This window comes from Poecile atricapillus, chromosome 3 (assembly GCF_030490865.1).
Source record: "Poecile atricapillus isolate bPoeAtr1 chromosome 3, bPoeAtr1.hap1, whole genome shotgun sequence".
In the NCBI taxonomy this organism is placed as follows: Eukaryota; Metazoa; Chordata; class Aves; order Passeriformes; family Paridae; genus Poecile; species Poecile atricapillus.
The window spans coordinates 45,616,707-45,638,978 of record NC_081251.1 but is presented as its reverse complement, the minus strand read 5'-3'; the positions used below and the strand labels follow the sequence as shown (position 1 = coordinate 45,638,978).

The following is a 22,272-nucleotide window of genomic DNA, read 5'->3' as shown; positions in this document are numbered from 1 at the left end:
CATGCCCACTCTGGAAGCAACTGGGAGATCTCAATGCGACAGCATTCTCCAGGGAAGGCTCATCACAGCCATCTGTCCAAAACTGAAGTGATCAGAAACTTTAAGGAACAAACTGACAAAACAAAGAGTAACCAATCACCAGGACTGGATAATTATCCAACAGTTCTAAAAGAAAACTAATTAATTAAATACCTTAATTACTACTAGCACTATGTAACCTCCTAAAACTGTAACAAACAAGAAAAGATTCCAAGTGAGGCTCAAGTCTGGTGTCTGGAACAGATAAATTAGTACAGACCACAAAAACAATGAGTGGACAGTCAGATAAACATAATCAGCTTTAAGACTTCTAATTTCTGACACTGAGTTTTTTTAAGGGAAGGTTTTAACAAATATGCATAAAAAAGACCCATCTGATACCACCCATGCGACTTTTTCCAGGAGACTTTTAACAAAGTCACTCACCAAAATCCTAGTAAAACTAAGGAGTCTTGCTGTAAGGGAGAATGTGTTAGTATACATAAATGATTAGAGGATGCAAAACAGAATAAATTAGCAGTTTCTGCAATAGTGGAAAACAACCAGTGGAATTCCCAAGGTTTTTTGCTGGGATCTGTTGTAGTCAAGTTGTCCATAAACACAGAAAATAGGCAGCAGCAGTGATATGGAAGAATATACTGATTTCACTGTGATACTCAATGTACCAAAGATGAAGGCTGATTGAAGAGCAGAAAAAGAATTGTAGTCAATTGGTAATAAAACAGAAGATTAAATTTAAAGGCATGAATTGAAACAAGAAAGGATCAATGGAAAAGAACAGAGCAAATATATTTTCATGTATGAAATGACAGCCTTTGAACCTACCATAATTGCCTATAGAGCAATCTTAGAGCTAATGACAGAGTTTAATGATGATAGATCAAGAAAGCAAATAAAGTATTGGGAATTATTGGGAAATAAATTTATGCAGGTACGTAAATCTATGATACGGCCAATCTTAAGTGCTGTGTTCTGGTTTCCTCCTCTCATAAAAAGAGACAGAAATCAGGACTGGCAAATGTTATGAGGAAATCAGCATGGATACACCATGGCATGGAACAATCAGAAAGGACTAAGTAAGCAAGAACTCTTCAGCATGGAAAAGAGGTAACTTGAAGAGGGTAGAAGAAACATCAAGGGAGGTGTGAAATGGACAGTGGGCTTCATCACATTTACAGTACAAGAACCAGAAGGCATCAAATAAAGACAGTAAAGGCCAAATTCAGAATAGGCAAAAGGAACTGCTTGCTATGCAATTCTGTGTCAATGGACCTTTAACACGTTAGAAGTTTATGTGGGGTAGAAAAGAGACTGTAGAATTTCATAGAAAATATGTCAGTTGAAGTTTATTTCATACAGAGCTGGCTGAGGGTGTTTCCAAACTGGAAAGAGTTGGAGGTTTGGTAAGTACAAACAGGAAGTATCATACATGCCTATTCCATTCTTACTGCTCTCCAGACATCTGAATCTCATCACTGCCAAGTATCAAGAGCAGACTGGATGAACTGTTCATGTGATCCAATGTAATTATTATTTTGTTGAACAGGCAATTACTGCATCCTGCAATGTCTGATTCTTAAACAAGTGCTTCCCAATTTCAAAATTAGGATACACTAAAGTGTAAGGGGACCTTTCTATACAACAGGCATAAGATTGCTTCTATACAAATACCCTGTGTTTGTGCTCTTAGGATTGAAAATAGGCTTCTAACTGATAAAACATTACATGGAAGCTGGCGGGGCCCCAAAATACCACCTAAGCTCAGGGAGTGCCTGATTTATTGACAGAAGCTACTGTCCTATTTAGGCAATGTCCCTGTTCCAAAAGCATTGCCTGCTTGTGACTTGTGACATTAACCACAGCCTGAGAAAGTCACTCTTTATGCAGTTTATCTGGGAAGTTTAGAGATGATAATGATGTGGGAAAGCGGAACAGAACCCTGCTAGAATTCTTGAGATGGGCAAAAGTCTACAATGCTGACTAGAAACAGAATCACGCAAAGCTTATCCTGCAAGATAGAGGCCCTACAAAAACACTTCTGACAGTTTTGACAGCATGTGGCAGTCACCAAGGATGTTTTTTGTTACTCCACACAAGTAAGGTCCAAAGCCAACCATGAACACATATTTCAGATGTGTGTAAAAGCCCAGTTGACTTCCCCAGTCCTATGCTGAAGATTCAGCTTTTCCAGTCTTCTGTATTCCCTACCTAAGACTATGATGCATGGTATTATCAAGTCTTGCCAATTCAATTTCCCTAGAAGTCTGTCTCATAGAGTTGTATCATTATTCTTCCATTCCTTTTGACTCTTTCTGACCCAAGAGAGAAAATGAGCTAAGAAAAAAAGGTAAAAGAGCTGTAACTGCAGTGTGGAACAAAGGACAGAGACTATTTGGGTTGCAACTGTGGAATTCAATGTGTGGTGTTGGTGCAAGTCATTAATCCTATTTCCAGTGCTCCCAATTTGACTTTCACAGTACTTAATACTTATGTTTAAAGTCACAGTTATGATATCCCTTGAGAAAGTCTGAATGCTGCTTTTCCTCTATTTTTTCCCCTGTATGTTTCTAGCTGCTATGACTGCAAGTAAAAAATCTGATCCCACAAAATTTGCAACCTGAGAACTCAGAAAAACACATGCACACACACACACACACACTTCCTTTCTTCACTATGGTGTCAGTTTTTAGTCCTGAAGATTTTTAAAGCTTTAATAATGATGGTTTTTCCTTCTCTTTGATTCTTCCCACAACAGACAATTTTACTCACACTGGTGTTACTTCATTTCTTTTCAACACATGCCAACTCACACTGTAACTCACTAGCTGTTGGCATTTTAAAAAAAAGATTAGTAGTGCCAACTACACCTCAGGAAAAACATTTGCACTCCTCACAGCTCAAGTGTTTATTATATACTACAGAAAAAGTGGTGCATTACATTATCTATGTCCCTTTTTTTGTTTCTGCAGGGCTTCACTAACAACTGACAATTGCATGCTTGTTTCAAAACTGCAGTAGGAAATGATTATTCTGAAGGCATTGCATATATAATCAACACAATGTAAAAACTAAGGTTTTTTTGATACACAAGGTACTTCTTTACTCATTTGTATTTTGATAAAACAACTGACAATTTAACACAAAATGCAATGCTCACCTTGTGAAAATGATGTATTTTAGGACCACTTAATAGACAAATGAAAAGCTAAATTCTGAATACAAAATGACAAATAATTTGAGGTAGATATGAACCTACAATTCATTACAACACAAAGCTATTATCTCAGGAACCTAGAAAAGCTACCCTTAAAACGACTGATTAAATTTAGGAGAAAGGTGTTATTTAATTAAAGATCCTTATTCTCAGTTCCATAATGTGTTGGGGTTTTAATACAATGGTCACAAGGAAGAACAACTATAAATCTAGGAAAATATAATGCCTATGACATTTTTCATGTTATTTATGTAATATTTACATAGTATTTTACTAAAGCGTCTTTGAAGACTAAATTATGCAAGAGCAGCCTGAACCTAGAAATACTCTGATATGCTACAGAATTGTTAATCAGCAGATTATTTAGAAGAGAAACAATTTTTAATCTTTGTTCCTCTTCCATGTGCATTATCACAGAAAACAGGGATGCTGGTAAACAGGAAAGGAACAAATTATTTTTGTATTTGGCAAGAGAAAGAATATTGTTCAGCATAGCCAATCTAGTTAACTCATTAATTCCCTTCAATGATAGCGGCACAAAAGACCTCCTTCCAACACATCTCCAAGAATTACTAGCCCTGGGATAAATTATATGGGATAAATAAATGATCTTAAACTAGATGCTGCACCAGTTAAGAAAGTTCCTTATTTTTAAGAGTGATCTTAATGAAATTTAATATTCTATGTTTTGAAACCTTGTTCCACCTTTGGGCATTTATGCTTTAGGTAAAAATTATTTTCTTCTTAGAAATTACCTGCCAATAGAGCTGAGTAATTTGTCCTACATATGGCACTCCACTCTTACCAATGCATCAATCTGTAAGACTGGGATCCTGCACCAAACTCTGAGAATCCGGTGCTTCAGTAAATATAAAATCACTGTGATACAACAGGACAACAGAACAACACCCCTGGAGTTCTAATAAAGTTGGCAGCATTTATACTCAGAATTTTACTTCATGATATGAGGCATTTTGACAAACATTTATTTCTACATGAACATCCCAAATGCGGTACTCCAGGCATGTGGTTTTCTCTGGCAAAGGAGAGATACATTTTGATATCTTACACAGTTAAAGAGTATGGGAAGCTGAGTGAAGGTAAAAAGATAATGGTATGGAAGTTACAGGGAAAAATACAGTTGTATTCCCTGGATGAAACATGGTCAGCACATCTGACCTCCCACACACTATGCAATCTAAGGAGGACCCAACAGAGGGTGGAGCAGAGTGGAGACACCATGGCTAGGCACTGTGTTGAAACCCTTGCAGAGGAGGGAACTCAGTGGTACTTTCTAGTTGATAAGCCCCATAGCAGCTGAAAACCAAGAGAGATAAAGGAAAATGTCTTACTCTTGAATCAGCAACTGTTATGAAATCATTCTGCTTGAACTAACACATGTCCCCATCCCAAGGTTATCCTGGGTACTATCCCGAGATATCCACCCCTCACTGATTAAGAGGTATGACCAAAACCACTCAAGTTCCACCTAAACATAGAGAAATAGTATAAAAATTAGTTAATAATGGGGAGAAATGGGGGAAGACTCCATTGTAACTTCTGGGATCAGTCGACAAGCTGAACCTGTCTTCTCCCTCATAGGGACGCCTACTGTGTAAGAAACATTATCTCTACATGCTGAATGATTGTCTCCGACCAGCTTTTATTTGGGATTAGAGCTCGTTAATACATTGCTTTAAATTAGTATATTGCTTTGAATATATTTTTGTGGTCTGATACTATCAGTGTCAAGTCTCAAACCTTAACCTTTCACAAGTCTGTTAATAAAGAGTACTATTCTGCACACTGTTAATGCAAGTCCTTCAAGGGCACTGCCCATTGCCCGCAGTGGGTGAAGGAGGAGACCCAAGAGGAGGTTTCTCTGTCAGCTGTGTGACCCTGAATAAGTCAGTGGAACAGATCCAGTGGGACTGCTTAGTGAAGGGTCCCATAATGGGACACTGACAGACTGGTTGGGCACAAGGGTCACCGTTTTCCTGGGGCTCTTACAGACTAATCACACACAAAGGGTTTGAGTAAATCTCCCCTTTTTACATGATAGTAAGGAACGTATTTTCCTCTGCTTTCATTGCTTAGCTCATTTCGACATTGCTTAGCTCTAGAGAAGTCACACTTCCTTTGAAAGTAAGGAGGACAGGAGAACTATCAACAAGAGACAAGACACTGAGAGCCAATGATTTCCTACTATTAAATATTCAGATAGCTTCTTGCTTTAAAAAATAGTTCTTTAAACAAGGAAAACAGGTACTATAAGGACTGTTTCTATACATGGATACACAAGTTAATCAACTGTCCTCTGTACTGCTTTGAATTTTTAATCTGAATTATTTCATTACAATTATTTACTACTTAGAAATACTGTCAACCATTTACAATTTTTATTTGGTAAATGCATAAAAGTAGGTCACTGAAAACAAGCTTATACACAATAATACACAGACACATCAGAGGATTAATATATAAAAATCAAGAGATGAAAAACTGACCTGCTGCTTCTGGTATTTGTTTAGTAGGGCTAAAAATAAGATGTAACATCTGGAGCAGTCTGCTAAAGCTGCACAGAAGTCACTGTAGGTAGAAAGTTTGCTATAAAGAAAAAAAATAAAATATAAATGAACAAAAGGACTTTTTTCCACAAAACATTTTTTAGAAAGTCACTTTTGACTCTCAGAGCTGTATTTTCCAACAAATGAAGTGAATGCCAATGCTCTGACTTCTCATAGAGGCATGTGCAGTTATGCAAGAGCACAAGAGAAGCCTAGCTATCCTTGCCACAGTGAATTACGGGAAGAACCAAACATGAGCTTTCCAACCTGCTTGCCATATGGACGCAGTATGCCAACACCAGCACTTCTTAGTGCTAAATGGGAGAACTGGAATTTCAAGATGATGTGGGAAGTCAGATGAGAGGAAATAAGAGGTGCGCTCCAAGTGCACATCTAGTAGAGCCCAGCAACAGCACTAAGAGAACACATCTCTCACCAGCAAATACAGAGAATGTGCCTCCCTGCAAGCAGGATTTATCTCTGCACATTTCTAACAGCTGCTCCAGTCCTACACTGCTCACCTTGACCATTGCCGAAACAGGGAACTGAACGTGCTTTGGCCACATCAGAAAAATGCAATAACAGACCAAGCTAGGATAACATCTTATTTCTCATGTAGTCAAAATCAGAAAAGATTTGTGTTGATGTTCAGTTACAACTAATTACAGGAAGATTTATAGTCTTATTGAATGAATATTCTGAATAGATTGAACATATTCTCTATAAAGAAGCTGTCTGAAGTTGATTGAGAGAATAATCATTCTGTATTACTAAAAGACAAAACAAAATTCAAATCTGAGCTCTGTAATGCATAGTATATATTTTTTGTGTGTGACTGCAATTTCCAAGAAGCTAATTAAATTGATTTTATGGCTAATTTGTATTCTTGGAGCATGTAGTTCTAATCTTAAGGAAAAAAAATTGAAGCAGTAGGGAACTTTAAGTGAGGTATTTTTTCTCCATATTGAATTCTGTATCAAGTAAATGTCCTTATCAGAATTACAGTGTAAGTATCTATTACACTTAATTACAACCCCATTATGCCACTTGCCATGGCATTTTCCAAATAAAAGAAATGTTTCCTCCTCAGAAGAAGTAAATATGCTCAAAGTGCTGTGATCATTGCTAGAGCTCATTTTTAAGAACAAAACCAGAAACAGATGTGAACAAGGTAGCATGAAATTGGGTAGCACAAACAGCAAAGGAGCAGATCTGCCTGGCTTCAGCTGTGGGGAGGAAGGAATTCCATCCCCTTATGTAGCTACTGTTCAAAGCACAACTCAAACTCATCCAGAAAGGAGAATGTGATGGATAATTTGGAGGAGCTGAAGAGGAGGAGAAGTCCATAACAGAACCTCACTGAACACAGAGCTGCAGGCAACATGACTTAATGCAGGAACAGGGCAGAAATGGCAAACACTTCATCCAGCACAACATTCATAAACTGTGTTTATAATCCAACTACTCCTGAAATTACCAACAGCTGATTTCACAACTTCTTCAAAATCCTTTCATTGTTTGCAAGTCCATTTAGCACTGAATACTGCAAGCTGATGCTCAGTAACTGGAATACTTCTGACTGAGAAACTATTCAGACTACAAAATTATCTTTTTGGTGGCTAACTCATACTGATCTCCTGCTAAAAAGCACAACTTGGGAAGCAGCCGTTGGCTGCTCATAAAACTGAGATTCTTTCAGCACTTCCATTTGCACACTCAAGCCCTGATCCCAGAGATTGAGATCCCCCTCAAACACTGTGTAACAGCTCAAAACAATGAACACTGGTCATATTTTCTCTCTTGTGTGTTTTAATTCACAATACACAGTTCTTTGTGTAATTTCTCTCATTTTTTTTTCAAACATGGCCAAAACCAGGATTAATAAATACCTAATAATTTATGCAGCTTTCAAATGTAAGAAATTTAAGGTACTTTAAGAAACTCAGTCAGAATCTGTGGGATCAAAGAATGACACAATACAACAAAATATTTCTCATGGGGATGATGAATCCAAGTCTCTATGGCTACAATTAGACAATTCTGTAAGTATTGACAGAGACACAATTAGCATACAACATCATTAAAAGCTACACAGAGCTTTTTAAAAACAGAGTTCAATGTAAATCTTCCAACCTTAGTGCTCGATCCGGACTCCTTTGAAGTTACTCAAGCGGGAAGAGGGAGCTGCCTGCAGGCAGAGCTGTGTCCACACGTACCTGAGGATCCTGACGATGCAGAGACACAAATCCTTGTCGCTGCTGCGCTGCTCCAGCGCCACGCAGAGCTCGGGGATGGCAGCGCTGTCGCTGAGCCGGCGCCGGGCCGTGGGGCAGTCAGCCAGGGTCCGCAGAGCGGCTGCCAGCTGCACACCGAGAGTTTGAACACTGCTTAACCACAGCTGCTCATGGTACAGTATGCTGGGGTGAAAATTCACTAAAGCTCACGTCTCATTTATAGCATCTAAGGCAGACTGCACGCCCTGTTAACATTCTGCGGGTACGTATAAACCGATAAATAACAACAGGAAACGTGTAGGACGCAAGATGCTGTATTTGGGGTAACTATTTGAAAGTGTAAGATTGACACTGGTCTTTGCCTGCATGCAACCTCCTTCTATGAGGGACACATGATCTTCCAGATACTTTAAAATATTGCACGTATACAGCCATGTACCAGCTGGAATTAGGTGAAATACTGAGGATAAAGTAATTTTTTTGCGTAATTCTTCAATAAATCTTAGTATCGCAAATTTATATTTAAGTCTTGAAAATACTAATATATATTTTGATGATAACTGTAAACTGCAAACTAAAATGAATTGATTTTAAAACACAATCAGATTTATTCCAATTTAAAAGAGAAATCCACTGTTTGAACATATAAAAATGAAAAGCTTTAGTACTCAAGTCTATTTGAAGAAACCAAAATATTTTCAGTTGACACTGCTCTATTTCAAGGAGCTTAAAGCATGATGTAACACTTCTAGGTGCACAAAATGCAATAGCTATTGCATATCTTGAAGTGTTCTGCTTCTCTCCTAAGGCAAGAGTATTCAAATGACAAGGTCAGACAGGCAATGACATTTAAGTTAATGTTGATCTAATCCAGAATTTACTACAAAGTGAATGTGAAGTCATTCAATCTTTTGTGAATATGGGAATTCTTCAGATTTTTCTTATTCGGTGTGAACTGATTAATTCAATTTGGTTTTGGATGTAGTTGGGTAAGGCACAAAAACTATCTGTTCAAATTGTTTTTATAACAAAAAAAACTCTGGTAATTAGGCATTCTGTCACTAAACTGGACTGCTTATCCAGTGATATGCAATTGCTGATTTTAAAGAAAAACTCTTGACAAAGAGCAGGTTAAGATGTTGTGTTTCAGCTTTTGCACATAGGGCTCTATGCATATTCTGTCCATTCTCCAGCAGCTTTCAAATTTGCTGTCCTACTTCAACAAATTTGACAGCAGCGTACAAATCTTTAGTGACCCCATGATGTTCTGTAATGGAGCAACAGGAGATGCAACATGTCAAAATGGAGAAGCAAGGCATGAGAGGAAAAAAAAATGTGATAAAGTGATATGTGAATGGATTTAACTTCAGCACTAAAAAATGCAATTTATACTAAATTCATAATTCAGAGAATCTGAACCTACAGAAGCCATTTGCTTCATATCACTCATAGTTTAATAAGACACCTGGAGTTTTTTATTATTTTAACTGAACAACTGCAAAAAAAAAATTCCAGATGCACATTCCTTCTCAAGTCATGATGCTTCAAAAATCAACACAATACTGGAGATATATTTTAATAAATATATTCTGATCAAATACTTTGCTTTTCAAAAGTTTTGGCAGAAAAAATTCCTGTCACATGTAATAGAGACAGGTGACTCCATTCAGTGCTTACATTCAAGATGTTCACAGTCAGTGTAAGATGATATTTGTTGAATTCTAGCTAAGCTTCAATACAGACAATAAAGGAAATGAAGGCTAAGCCACAAACTAAAAGTGTTGTTCAAACCCAGAGAAGAGCTTTCACTGCAGCAAAGAAACTTATGTACTGGATAATGGAAAAAAAAATACCATTTTTTTAGTACAGAGTTCTCCAAAAAGAGTAAAATTTTTCAATGCCTGATACAGTTAAATGGTTCAAAATCCTCAAGCAATACATTCTATCAAGAGCCATCCTCAGACAAAGACAGGTTGGAAAGGAAAAGCAATGCAAAATAATATATACACTTAAATGTGCAAGAAAGCAGCATTCAACAGTTCATAGAAGTATAGAAGTATATATCCACAAAACACAGTTAATATGCAACTGAAATTTAAAGAGTTTAAAAATACTAGAAGCTAGCCAGACAGCAGCTGAATCCTAGAGATATTGTGATTGCATCAAGCAGACCCTGTGTTTCTGAGAGAAATGCGTAACAATTGTCTTTAGCAATCCCCACCAGCCCTAATCCTTATGTTGCCATATGAAAGATCAAATTCACCCAAACAGAAAATTTAACTGCTGACAAATGCTATTTTTAAAGGAGAAGACATTTAAGTGCTTTTCAATTAAGGAACACGGAGTACTTAATAAGTCTTGACAGTGACTCTCCAAGAATCTTGGGTTTTGAATAAGCATTACTATATTTTGTATAAATATTAACAGACTGTTAGGTTAAGCAACATAAAATTAATCAAAGATGACCCTGGTTTCATGTCCTCTGTTAAGGAAAAAAAATTACAAATATTTTTATTCTTTTATTGTATGACTTCTGCAAAAAATCCATTACGGAAGAATGAAGAAATCAGATAGGGACTTTATTCCCACAAAAAGGATCTAGTAAGATTATGTATAACACTGCCATCTGGTGATTGTGCAATTATACAGTTAAAGAATGAAGAGTTGGTCCCAGTTAAATGGGATACTTCAGTTACCAAGGTTAAGAGATAGCAGAACTTCCTTCAGAGACCACTGTGACTATTTAAAGTGTTTATCTCCTTCAATATAATTTGCTTTCTGTCACTGAATACATTCTTTCTGTATGTCACTGGCTATTTGATGTGTTGCTACAAGATGCATATGCTACAAAAACTTTTTTCTGAAGACATCAATTACAGAAGAAACTTTCTTCAATCATCTCTAAAACAGAGCCACTCGTTCATCTATGATGACTGATCAGTTAACTCACATGAAGGAAGTAGTGCACGTGGATTTGTTGAAGGAACTGATAAAAGAAAGTCACAAAGGAATTCCATAGAAGTAGGAATCACTACTTTTCTCACAAGAGGAAGAAAGCCAAAGTATCTGTACTACTATAGAAGAGAACACAAACAAATGAAAGAGCAATCTCAGTAAGAGACAGCTGTCAGTGACAGCTCCACAAAACACTCAAGAACTCCTTAGAAACAGCCAGTCTATTCAAACAGTACAAAGCAGTTCTGCTACGCTTCCATTTGTACTGAAAAGAGTAGAGATATGAGAGATTTTTTAAAGAAAGCATAAACTATAACATTTTCCTTTCACACATTTACAAATTAAACCCTTGTTTAAAAAACCTAAATTTATCCACAGACAAATAATGGAAGAAAAACATTCCTGCAAAGTTGTGGGGAAGTTCAGACAGCTAGTCAAGATCCTGGAAATAAACAAATTCATTAATTTTGTTACTAAGACTAAAAAAATCAGACAAAAATCACCAGTAGTATTGTGATAATGAAATCTGTTTTCTCATATAATTTCAAGACATATAAAATCCTGTGCTTATAAACTAGTAGAGAATTAAAGAAATCTGACCTAATTAGCTGACAAACCCAGTGCAAATGCTACCTCAGAAAACTGTCCAATGTCCTGTGAAGTACCTGAAAGTTTACAATTCAACCATCTGCTAATCATTACATATAAACTTCCAAACAAATGCCAGGAATCTACCTGGCAAATCCTTGGTAAATACAATACCCATTCCCCAGTGTTTCTAAAATACATGGGTTTAAACAGTTTTAGGGCCAAGGATTAGTTTTCAGAGCCACCGCTTATCAAGGTGCTTTGCATGCAAAAACAGTTTTGAGCCTGCTGCCTTCAAAAGATTCAAAAGGTGTTCACTTTTGCAACTAATTTTTCCTTACATTGCAGTTCTTGAAAAACACTTTGTCAAAGAAACACAGCTATGTGTATTTCCCTACACATTTTTAAAATGCATTATTCTTGTAATAAAAAGCTTTTTGTAATCTCCTAGAATATTGAAGAACCAGTTTGAATTTATTATTTAAGTTTCAAGAATTTAGATAGAGAACACATTTTTATGTGTTTACTACGGTATCCAGAACATTGTCAGCACAATAAAGTAGTAATGAGAAACTGGTTTATTAGGTACCTAAAACTATTTCTATTAACTTCAGAATTTCTAAAGCCTTTAAAATTGACTACTCACAAACATCTGTGGTAATTAAATTAGGTCCTGAACAACTTCATTAAACTTCTTAAAAATAAGTCTATTGAAATATAGGTACAACTCTGTCAGTAGCACACAGGGTTAGCTTATCTCCTCTAATTAAATTTTTAATTTGCCCTTGAAGTACATACTTTTAGAAATAAAGGTAAATTCTAACCTGGACTAATAAGTGGCCCAATTTGGAGAAATATGTGTCATGTTCTTTTATGTTATTAATCTGCTTCATTAATTCCAGAAACATTTCAACAGCTCCTTTGCTGACCATTTTATAACGGAGTTCTGCATTTTCCAACATGAATTTTATAGCTGCCATGCAGTAGACGAGAGCTTCATTGTTTGTTTGTAGATCTTCATCCCACAGAACCTGCAACAAGTAATCTAAAAGGAAAATCCTTATTCAGAAATCCTAATATTAAAATTTATATTTGATATAGCTTGGTCATTAAAGAGATTAACAACTGGAAAACACCCTCGGATTGAACTCTTACATTTCTAATAAGTGGGCTAGAAAAACTGAATATTTGGACTGAAACCAAGAAACAATTATTGATGAATAAGAGAATGGGCCTGACTTTTGTTCTCTTAGAATTCAAGAACCAGTGTAAGCTGTAAGCACATAGCAGGAATCATTGAAATCCTCAGCCAAGATTTGCAAAAGTGATTGTGTGTGGCCAGAATTTTGTTTACTAATTCCCACTACTTCCTTAAAAAGTCAAATGTCTTAAAGCATCTCAAATGGAGCACTAAAAAGCACAGGGGCCTAATTCAACTCTCACATTTGAAATTTGTTCATAGCCTTTTTAGATTTACTTTTTATGTAGGTAAAGTTGACATAAAAGTTTTGTTTTGTGCAACCACTGTCAGACATCTGAAATGCTAAAATTTACAGTTAACACAAGCCCAATGTATCTTCTGTAGTCAAACTGAGACATTCTGAATTTAGTGGGGGTATCTTAAACAAATGAGTAATCCTAACCAACTTCATACTTTTGAATTTCTAGTAACTGATTCAAAGAGATATTTATTTCTGCTTCCTATGTTCCATTCAGTTCCAGTTGAATAAAAACATTTTCCTGTATCATTTAACTAAAGAGATTTAAAAAAATATTTCTGTCTCAACTGAAGCTGAAAGTCTCTCCAAGTATGTATGTATATGAATGAAGTACACACGCTCTAGGCTTTTGTCCAAACTCCCACCCTCACCAATTATATCAATTGGGTTGTAGCAATGTGAGAACTCAGTTTCATGTTCCTGCTCTGCTCAGTATCAAACAGAGTCTTGAAAAGCAGTTGTCTATTCTGGGATGAAGGATTAACTTATTTCTTCTACAGGAGCTGCTTCAATGCACATAAATTGTTCACAGAGACAGAAAAGGAAAAAGAAATTGAATCTATCACCCAGTGACTGCAACAGGGATCTGGCAGTTGTGATGATAGGCCAGGGTCACATCTTCTTCTGGGACAAGGTGGGTCCAAAACACAAAGAGTGAACAAACAAATAAAACTATGCTTACCAATGTTCTTTCCTTTTCTAGTTTTCAAAATACAGAGAAAGAAGAGAAAGTGAAAGAAAAGTGAATGAGGATGGAAATGAGAGCAAAATGTGACTTGTTCAAATGCTGTGTATGATGCTGCTCTCTACAAAACTGTACTTTTCAGTATAAAAGTCTACCCAGATGTTCTGTTTCCTGTGAGCCCTTTCCTTACCACTTGAAAGGCCTGTCCTTATTCCTGACAACAGTTGTGTACTAAACTTTAGGAACATGAATATTCTCAACTATTTAAGCAAATATACACATATGTCTTAACCAATACCCATGCAATAACTGCTTGCAAGATCAAGGCCTATATTAATGAAACATACTCAAGTTTTAATGAAAGGAATTACAATCAGTCAATCAATACTGACTATCACTCGCACACTTTCATTTTCTTCATATTTCTCATATTTGCAAGGGGCTGGGGGGTGTGCATGACACAAACAGTGTTACAAGCACTTAGAGCCATTGCTGACAGTTCTCCAAAACCATTGGCTCAATGTGCAGCAGCAGCTATAAAAAAAAAATATAAAAAGCCAATGACTATATTTGAAGATTCTGCCTGATGATGGCCAACACCACAGTCAGCATTATTTCATTTCTATAAAATTTGGTGTAGACACAGCTTGGATTCTATAGACAGTTTTGTTCCATAAATCTCAAGAAGGATCCACTGGAGTTTGAGAAGGTACAGAGAAAGACTTGTAAAACAACTGAATGACACACTATCTGTTCAAAGAGCTAAGAGGCTGAGATGCCTCAGTCTTGAAAAGACAGAGATATGTGATAAGACTGCATTTTAAAAAATCCTGAAAGTGAGAGGTAAGCTGACTCTACAAACTCTTAAAAATCCTGCAAAACTGCAAGCAGGGGGATAAAGAAAAATACATAGATTTAAAACAGCACACAGAGAATTTCTGGAACTTGTTCTATGACATTGTAGAGGCAGAATCAGAAAATCCAAAAAGGCAAATTAATGAACAAAAGACATAGAGACTAAAAAGGGATTAGGCAGGGATGCACCATCCAATGTCCCTAATAGGACAGAATAGTTCTGGATGCTGGAGTTGTGCTGGGGAAACAGATCACAGAAAACACATAGGCTCCCGTGCTCCCCCTAAACAGCATTCCCTGTTCCCATCATTACTTAGACACAGACTACTGGGTTAGACCAACCATTAGTATGAGCTGAATTGGTAGGCAATTTTTACTCTGTGACTAAGTTAACTCTGAAAATGTTTTTTCAAAGATGAACAACTTTAACTGTTGAATTTCAATATCTGACTTACAGACAAGAAAGAATACATACCCAATAATGTATCATTTTGAATGATGAAATAGTTTTTTTTGTTCCTACAAATTTTAAATGCTAGCTTGCAAACACTAAGAAGATTTTTCCCATCTACTTTCATCTGCAAAGAAATTAAAAGACATAAAATCACAACTAAAATCTGCAGGCAAAAATGCACTATAACATTCTACAAGTTCAGACACCATGACAAACTTGTATTCTCACAGAACTATTAAATTACAGCTCAAATCCCAACAATACATTTAAAAAACTGAATATGTATACAGAATTAAAGGAAACTGAAATACCTGAAACTCTATTTAGCAAACTGTGCCAGCTTTAAAATAACAGACTTTAACTTTCAATGTATTAATATGAACAGGTAGCATATCAGTAACTTGCAGGCTTTTTTCTCCAATTCCCTTACAAAGAAATTCTGTATGGAAATCAATGGTTTGCCATCTACAGCCCTACCACAAAGACCTCCAGTACAACACTACATGCCATAATGAAATTTACTCTCAGCTATCGGAAAAAAAGATCTTATGATGAGAGATCGCAAAAGAGAAGTAAAGGTGGTAAAAATGCAGTGACATCTCTCTTCCTTTCCTCGGCATTTCAAGGGCAATTTCTTCTAGGTTCATGCTTTTTAAAAGATTACACAGAAAAATGTCTGTAAAGGAACCTTTTGTTTTAATAAGCACCATTTAACATCTCTGTGGTATCTGAGTATATAACTCTACCTTCCGAATAAATAACTTACACTGCCTTACAGAACACATGACTCCCTCAACACACACACAAATCACTCAGATGTCTAGAACACAATGTTAGTGGGCATCCTTTCACCAGTGACTGTCCATACCTGCTTTGCAGAACGTGAACAAAGAAGTTCTAAAGCACAAAATTTAATTGAGAGGTTTAACCTAAATACTTTTATTTACTTTTAAATACTATTATTTACTTTTAACCTATATTCTTTTAACCAAAAGTACTAAAGCAAAATATTATTTACATTTACTCATTTTCAAAAAAAACCCCTCCATTTTGGTATTTTCAGAACAAGGTCAAGATATTATTCAAAAACTAAGCTTCATTTCCATGTGTACATTTTATAATCATTGGGGTTTTTTAATCCCTGCATATGTATCCCAGTTTAGGACACTCTGTCTTTTCCATGCCTATACAATATTCCTGCCACAATACACCAGCTATGCTATTTTGTGTCCCTCCTTTCTCTCCCAGACGTAACTTCTCTGCAGAAAATAACTGCAAGTGCTGATTTAGATGGATGGGAAACTAGTATCTCTGTGGTAGTAAACTGAACCTAGGAAAGGCTTAGACACAGTTTACTAGTATGAAATGAAAATTTAAATGCAAGTTGTAATTCTTGATTTTAAGCTTCACATTCTACCAAAGAGCATTTCAAAACACTTACAGCCAGAATAATCTTTGCCAGCTTTAGGGAAAGTGGATCTGAATCAATGTCTACAAGTTTATATAACGTCTTCAGAAGGATGCTTCTTCTTTTAAGTCTTTTCCCAAGCATATTTCCTTCATCCAAGGTTTGATAGAGCTTGGTACAAGCTAGACAAAGGTGTTCTATATTGTCTTCTATTTGAAGGGTGTAGGAAGGGAAAGAAAAATAAAAAATAATTATCAGTGCCACTTTATCCAAAGCATCTCAATACATGAAGAACAAAATAAAGAACAGGTTGCACAACAACAAAAACTAAGACACTAAATAAATGTTTTTACATGATAACATAATCCTCAGAAATAATTTTATTCTGCTTTTTCACAAAAAGGAGACTCAAGCCAAGAAATCATTGAGCCAAAATAATACCTACAGATAAAATGAAACTCACCTTTGGTGCTTAATAATCAGATTGATCAAATGTCTACCAGGAAACTGTGTCTCTGTAAACATTCTTTAAAGCACTCCACCAAACATTAGATTTGAAAAAGGGATAGTTATGGAGCATTTTTCTCCCCATATGTAACTTTAAACATCAAACCTTGTTGGGATTAAAAAAAAAGTGAATGTAAGAACATGCTCTTCAGTGTAGAGGTGCAAGATGTATTTGAGTGGAATGTTGTCCTATTGATAAAAAAGTGGTCTATTTCCTCACCCAAGTCTCTGAGACTCTGTTTAAAATACACAAAAATAAAAGAGTAAATTATTACAAAAACTGCATCTCAACATAGTCTTGTCTATTTTTAAAATTGAACAGTGAGATTTTTTGGAAAATTTCATATATTTGCTTTTGTCCATAAGGTGACACTTACAAAGTCTCATGTAAATCCACCTGATCTGGCAGTATAAACTTTGCATTTACTCAGGGTGTACTTCACAACTGAAACAGAGTCATATTCAAGGAAGCAATGCACTTGTGATGACAGATGTATGGACAGGAAATTACAACAAAAAACGTATCTGAGGCTCCAAACCTGTAGGCAAGATTCAAGGACCAATCCCTAGGGCTGAGAAGTGCCTGGAAGCTCTCAATTTGCAATCATCACACTCTAGGAACAGCAATGACTATGCCATTTCTACTCCCATCATCACAGAAAATTTAACAAAATATAGCATGATTCTAAATGCTCTGCTCCAGTAAGCAGGGAAACAGGAGTGGCAAGGAACCAAATCTGAAAAGTCTTACATGCCATTTCATCAAAATTAACAACAACGAAAATTATTCATCAGTCATCCCATGGGGCACTTTAAAGCTTAACCTCCTGAGTATTGGAATGTAACAAAATAAATTATTTGTTCCTCTACAAAAAGAGACTTTGGGGTTTTTTTTGTCACATTGCAAACAACTCAAACACATCATATTCAGAAGAATTTAGGCAATAAATAAGTACCAGGTTAACTTCAGATTTGATTTTGAATGGAAAGGTTTCTGCAAATATTTTTGCATGAGGAAGGTGAAGAAAATGCTTCTCTATTAATACCTGAAAAACTAAATGTGACCTAAGTTCATGTGCAGCTGAAAGGTATGAAGCAAATGACTGCACCTTAAATTTTAAAAAAATTAAGTTACCAACCGATCCACTTAAAGCATTTCAATTATGGAATTCTAATAATAATTTTTATAAGAATCGTGCAGTAAATAGTCTAAAGAAGGTAATATATCACACAGTTGCAGGAGGCAATGATGCAATTCAGTTTCAGTTCATGTTAATATTAAAGAAGTAGCAAAACTCAGGTTTTAAGGTTTTTGTAGTACTACACTCAGTCAACTGGTGAGAAAGTATCACTAGATAATGTCACCTATTATTAGAAAAACTAAGGCAAAACTCATCAGGTTTTTAAAAACACCCCAATATGCTAACCAAATCAAGTAAAGACTGAGGAAAAGGGGCATGAAAACTGATCTTCCTAAGCTACAATCATGACAAGGGAAAGACATTATTAGATTTTACCTCTAAATTTTACTTTGCTTACAAATAAAGAACACCTCACCAGGCAAAACCATAACTCAGTGTCTGATATTTGACAATCTTGGCATTAAGCAAGGAAAATGTGAAGTTACATAGCTGTTTTCAAATTTCCTGATCACTGTTTTCTATCCATCAGTGACAGATGTGGGAATGAGAATCCTGTATTTTTTAAACAATTACATATATTGGGAATCACTTAGCACTGTACAGGTGTTTCATACTCATCAACATCTGCAAAACTATGCAAAAAAAGTTCTAATCTGTACCATGCTATCACAAACACTGCAAAAGATCCTGTAAAACAGAACTACTTGTAAAAACAAATCTACTTTCTATATTCCAAACATTCAAATAAATACAATGTCTAGGGAAGGCAACTGAACAACTTTTTCAATGAAAAATGGATTCCAGATTTTAATCTTTAAAGCTATACTTAATTTACTCAATTTTGTTTCAGTATTCTGAGTCATTACATAATTTTCTGGCACATCTAACATTTTAATCACAAATGTTAATTTTCAGTTAAGCTTTTCTCAGTTTTTTTTAAATGAATTGAGACCTTCAATACAGTCTATGATTAAAGCAGTGAATCTGTGCAGTACTTTATTTTAAAAATTATTACTAGCTCAACACTGACTCCTAAGATGGCAGAGCTATGTTGTCTAAAATAAGGTAATTTAATCAGACAAGATAAGATCTTCTCTAAACCAGTTTTGGGTTTTTTTACAGGATCACAGAATGGGAAAGGCTGGAAATGACCTCTGAAAGTCATCTGGTACAACCTCTGTGCTCAAGCAGGGCCACCTAAACTGCCCAGGCCAGTTTTACACTGTGAAGTCACTGAACATCTGAAAGCATAAAAGGTCATATGTCCCAATTGTTGTTATTATTTTGTAGCAAACACAAACGAGTCCCATTCTTCCTGCAAGAAACAGTACAGAAAATACACCCTTTCAGAGCAGTGTTACCCACTTTTTTCTAGTTCACGCAGAATTGGTAGAATCTTTGTATGCCAAAAGAAATCTTCCTCTTCCCATTCATTTATTCTTGTGTCATCCTTTAAACCTTCAAAATACATTCAAAACAAAAGCACACATTCAGTGAAGGTTCACTTTCTACAATAATAAATAGCTACAAATACTTTATTCATTAGTCTGGAAAAAAAAACTAAAAATGTCACGTTTTGCTATATTCTGGGTTATTCTATGAATTCAAGCTTTTCTTTTCATTTACATGTTTTCAAAAATGAACATTTCAAACAAAACTAGATGGATAAGTGGTTTGATATGTAAAGCTGTACTGTAAAGCTTTTGTTTGTTGACATTAATGTTTCATTTGATCACTGAATTGGAAGGTAATGACTACTTAAACATCAAAGTGTCCTACTATTTTTCTGCTCCATGTTCACAGGACAGCTTATTATTTGTTAAAAAAAATGCATACTACAGACAATCCTGTAAGACTGTAGAATTTTATCTAGTACACATGCATGATATCACACGAAGCTTGATTAACTGACTGGTCAGTTAGGGAAAAGTCCTGTTAGTTATTACATCCTGTGAGAACTTCCAACTACTTCATGCAATTAGTTTTGCGAACTTCATGACTAAACTTTTATAACATGTATGTTTCTTTCCTATTCTTTATTGCATTCAGTAGTTTTTCACATGGCAACCTGTGAAATGAATAGTAAACTATAGAGATGTGAAAGATATATTGCCTCCAAAAAACATGTCATAAATCTTGAAGGCAACCAACTCCCACTGTTCTTGGCTGCCCTCAGCCAAATATCCCTTTGACTGAGAAAAAGCTACTCTTCGCTATCAGAAACCTTGTCCACAAAGACAGTTTTTAAAAATATTTAAGCTTTTTCATACTTGGCTTCAGAAAGAAAATACCAAAAAAAATGTATTACAGACATCAATCAAAAATTGGTAGACCTAAAAACCATCAAACTAGATTTTTTCTGGAAACAAGAGTGGGAGCATAGATCTTTTTTCAGATTGGGCAAGGAAGGTGGTGAACTTACTGTTTATTAAAAAACGGAATCCAGGATTCACTTTCATAGAGATGCAGTATCAGTGGGAATTATTATTCTGACTTGCTGAACATCCTTTACACCTCCACCTAGAACCCTTCGAAATGACAAAATTCTGGCCTTGACTATAGGGCCACTACAGGTGGAGAGCCAGAGTTTCTGTGAAACTCAAGATGTAAATGATCTAACAGTTGCTTACAAGGTGCATGTGGTCATGGGTTTGGAGTTCAAGACTGGGTTAAGCTCTTTATCTTGCAGGCAAACAAACTTGTTTTAAAGTCAGGGTCTGGGCTGTTGCCTTGTTTTTGCTTTTTTAAATAGGGAAATAGAAGTCACACAACTCTACTAAATAACATTTAGAAAACCACTAAGGCTGGATTATACAAATTTCTTTAAGTGACAAATTTGTCTGAAAATATCTCCTGCTGTTCATTACTAGCTCTTGCATTTAAAGGACAAGGTAAATTCTTAATACAAACATGAACGAACACAAAAATACTATAGTACCTGAGAAGACAAATAATAAGAGGTTTTCATCACAAGAACAGTACCTCAGACCTTAAAACAGTGACGGTCTACTGGCATTACTTAGAACAATAAAACAATTAAAAATTTCCTATTTTAAAAGCTTGTTCTTTAGAAAATAATCCAGACTTTTTTGGTCTATATTAACTGTCTACCTACATCTTATGCACAATTAATCTATCAAATGTATCTATTTCAAAAGATTATTAAAAAATGCTTCTATTTCATAACACCGTAAAACTATATTTTTATATATCTATTATATATAACTACATGTTATTAGCAAATATAATTATTATTCTTATTATTTTGCATACCATTTTTATGTTCTAGATCAAATCAGTTGACAATCTTATTTAAAATTATGAGTAGCCTAATTAATAAAACACTGTGCAGTGTTTGCAATGAAGTGAAAATTCTGTTCTGGATAATGTAAAAGTACAGAACACTAGAATGAGAAACTAGAAATGAGAACACTAGAATAGTGTGCACTCTTCCTTCCTGCCACAAAACCCACACACTGACTGAATTATTTCTTTCATTTTCTATCTGTAGCTACATCTCTTAAACTGAACAATGGGACTGACTTTTTAACTACATATACACAAGTTCATCAGGCAAGGAATAGAAAACATCAGGCATGCATTTGCAGAGAGAGCCAAACTTCTCACTTAAAAAAGAAAATTACCGAAGCCATTTAATTTTCAGTTCAGAATGAAAAGAGCAGATGTTTTTGTACTACTCTGCCTCACTTGTCTCATATTCATCAGAAGAATACAGCAAACTGAAAGTCATAATGGCATCATTTTTTTAAAAAGTATCTCTTATACCTAAGTAAAAAAGAAGATAATCAGCTTTTACTAAACAGCATTAATCCTAACAATAAGAATGACCAGACAATACACGACTATAAAGAAAAGCAACATTACTAAATTGTATGTGTCTCAGTCCTGGGAGATTTTTTAAGCTGCTGATGAAAAGTTAGGGTACTAGCTATATTTAAAATATTGCAAAAGCTGTCCAGAACTTTCTAATAGAGTTGAACTACAATTCAACAGAAAAAAATACTCAAGCAAAAGAATGCAGCAAGTTCAAGTTGGTTGTCTCAGTTTTTCATAGGTCTTAACCGCTGCTTTGCATTCTGGTCAAAAAAAAAAAAATCACTAATC

At 35.5% G+C, this 22,272-nt stretch overlaps 1 protein-coding gene across 2 annotated transcripts in view; it reads right to left on the bottom strand.

The window, feature by feature from the left end:
- Positions 1–22,272, bottom strand: part of ARMC2 (armadillo repeat containing 2) — a 62,196-nt gene that overhangs the window by 18,640 nt on the left and 21,284 nt on the right. The window contains exons 9-14 of one of the 2 annotated variants that reach the window (XM_058836095.1): positions 19,513–19,605; positions 16,532–16,707; positions 15,112–15,214; positions 12,422–12,642; positions 8,037–8,182; positions 5,761–5,860 (exon numbers count right to left, since the gene is read on the bottom strand). In XM_058836095.1, the coding sequence (XP_058692078.1) occupies positions 5,761–5,860; positions 8,037–8,182; positions 12,422–12,642; positions 15,112–15,214; positions 16,532–16,707; positions 19,513–19,605 (839 nt within the window). The remainder of the gene's footprint in view (positions 1–5,760; positions 5,861–8,036; positions 8,183–12,421; positions 12,643–15,111; positions 15,215–16,531; positions 16,708–19,512; positions 19,606–22,272) is intronic. The other variant, XM_058836096.1, reaches the window with a different exon arrangement.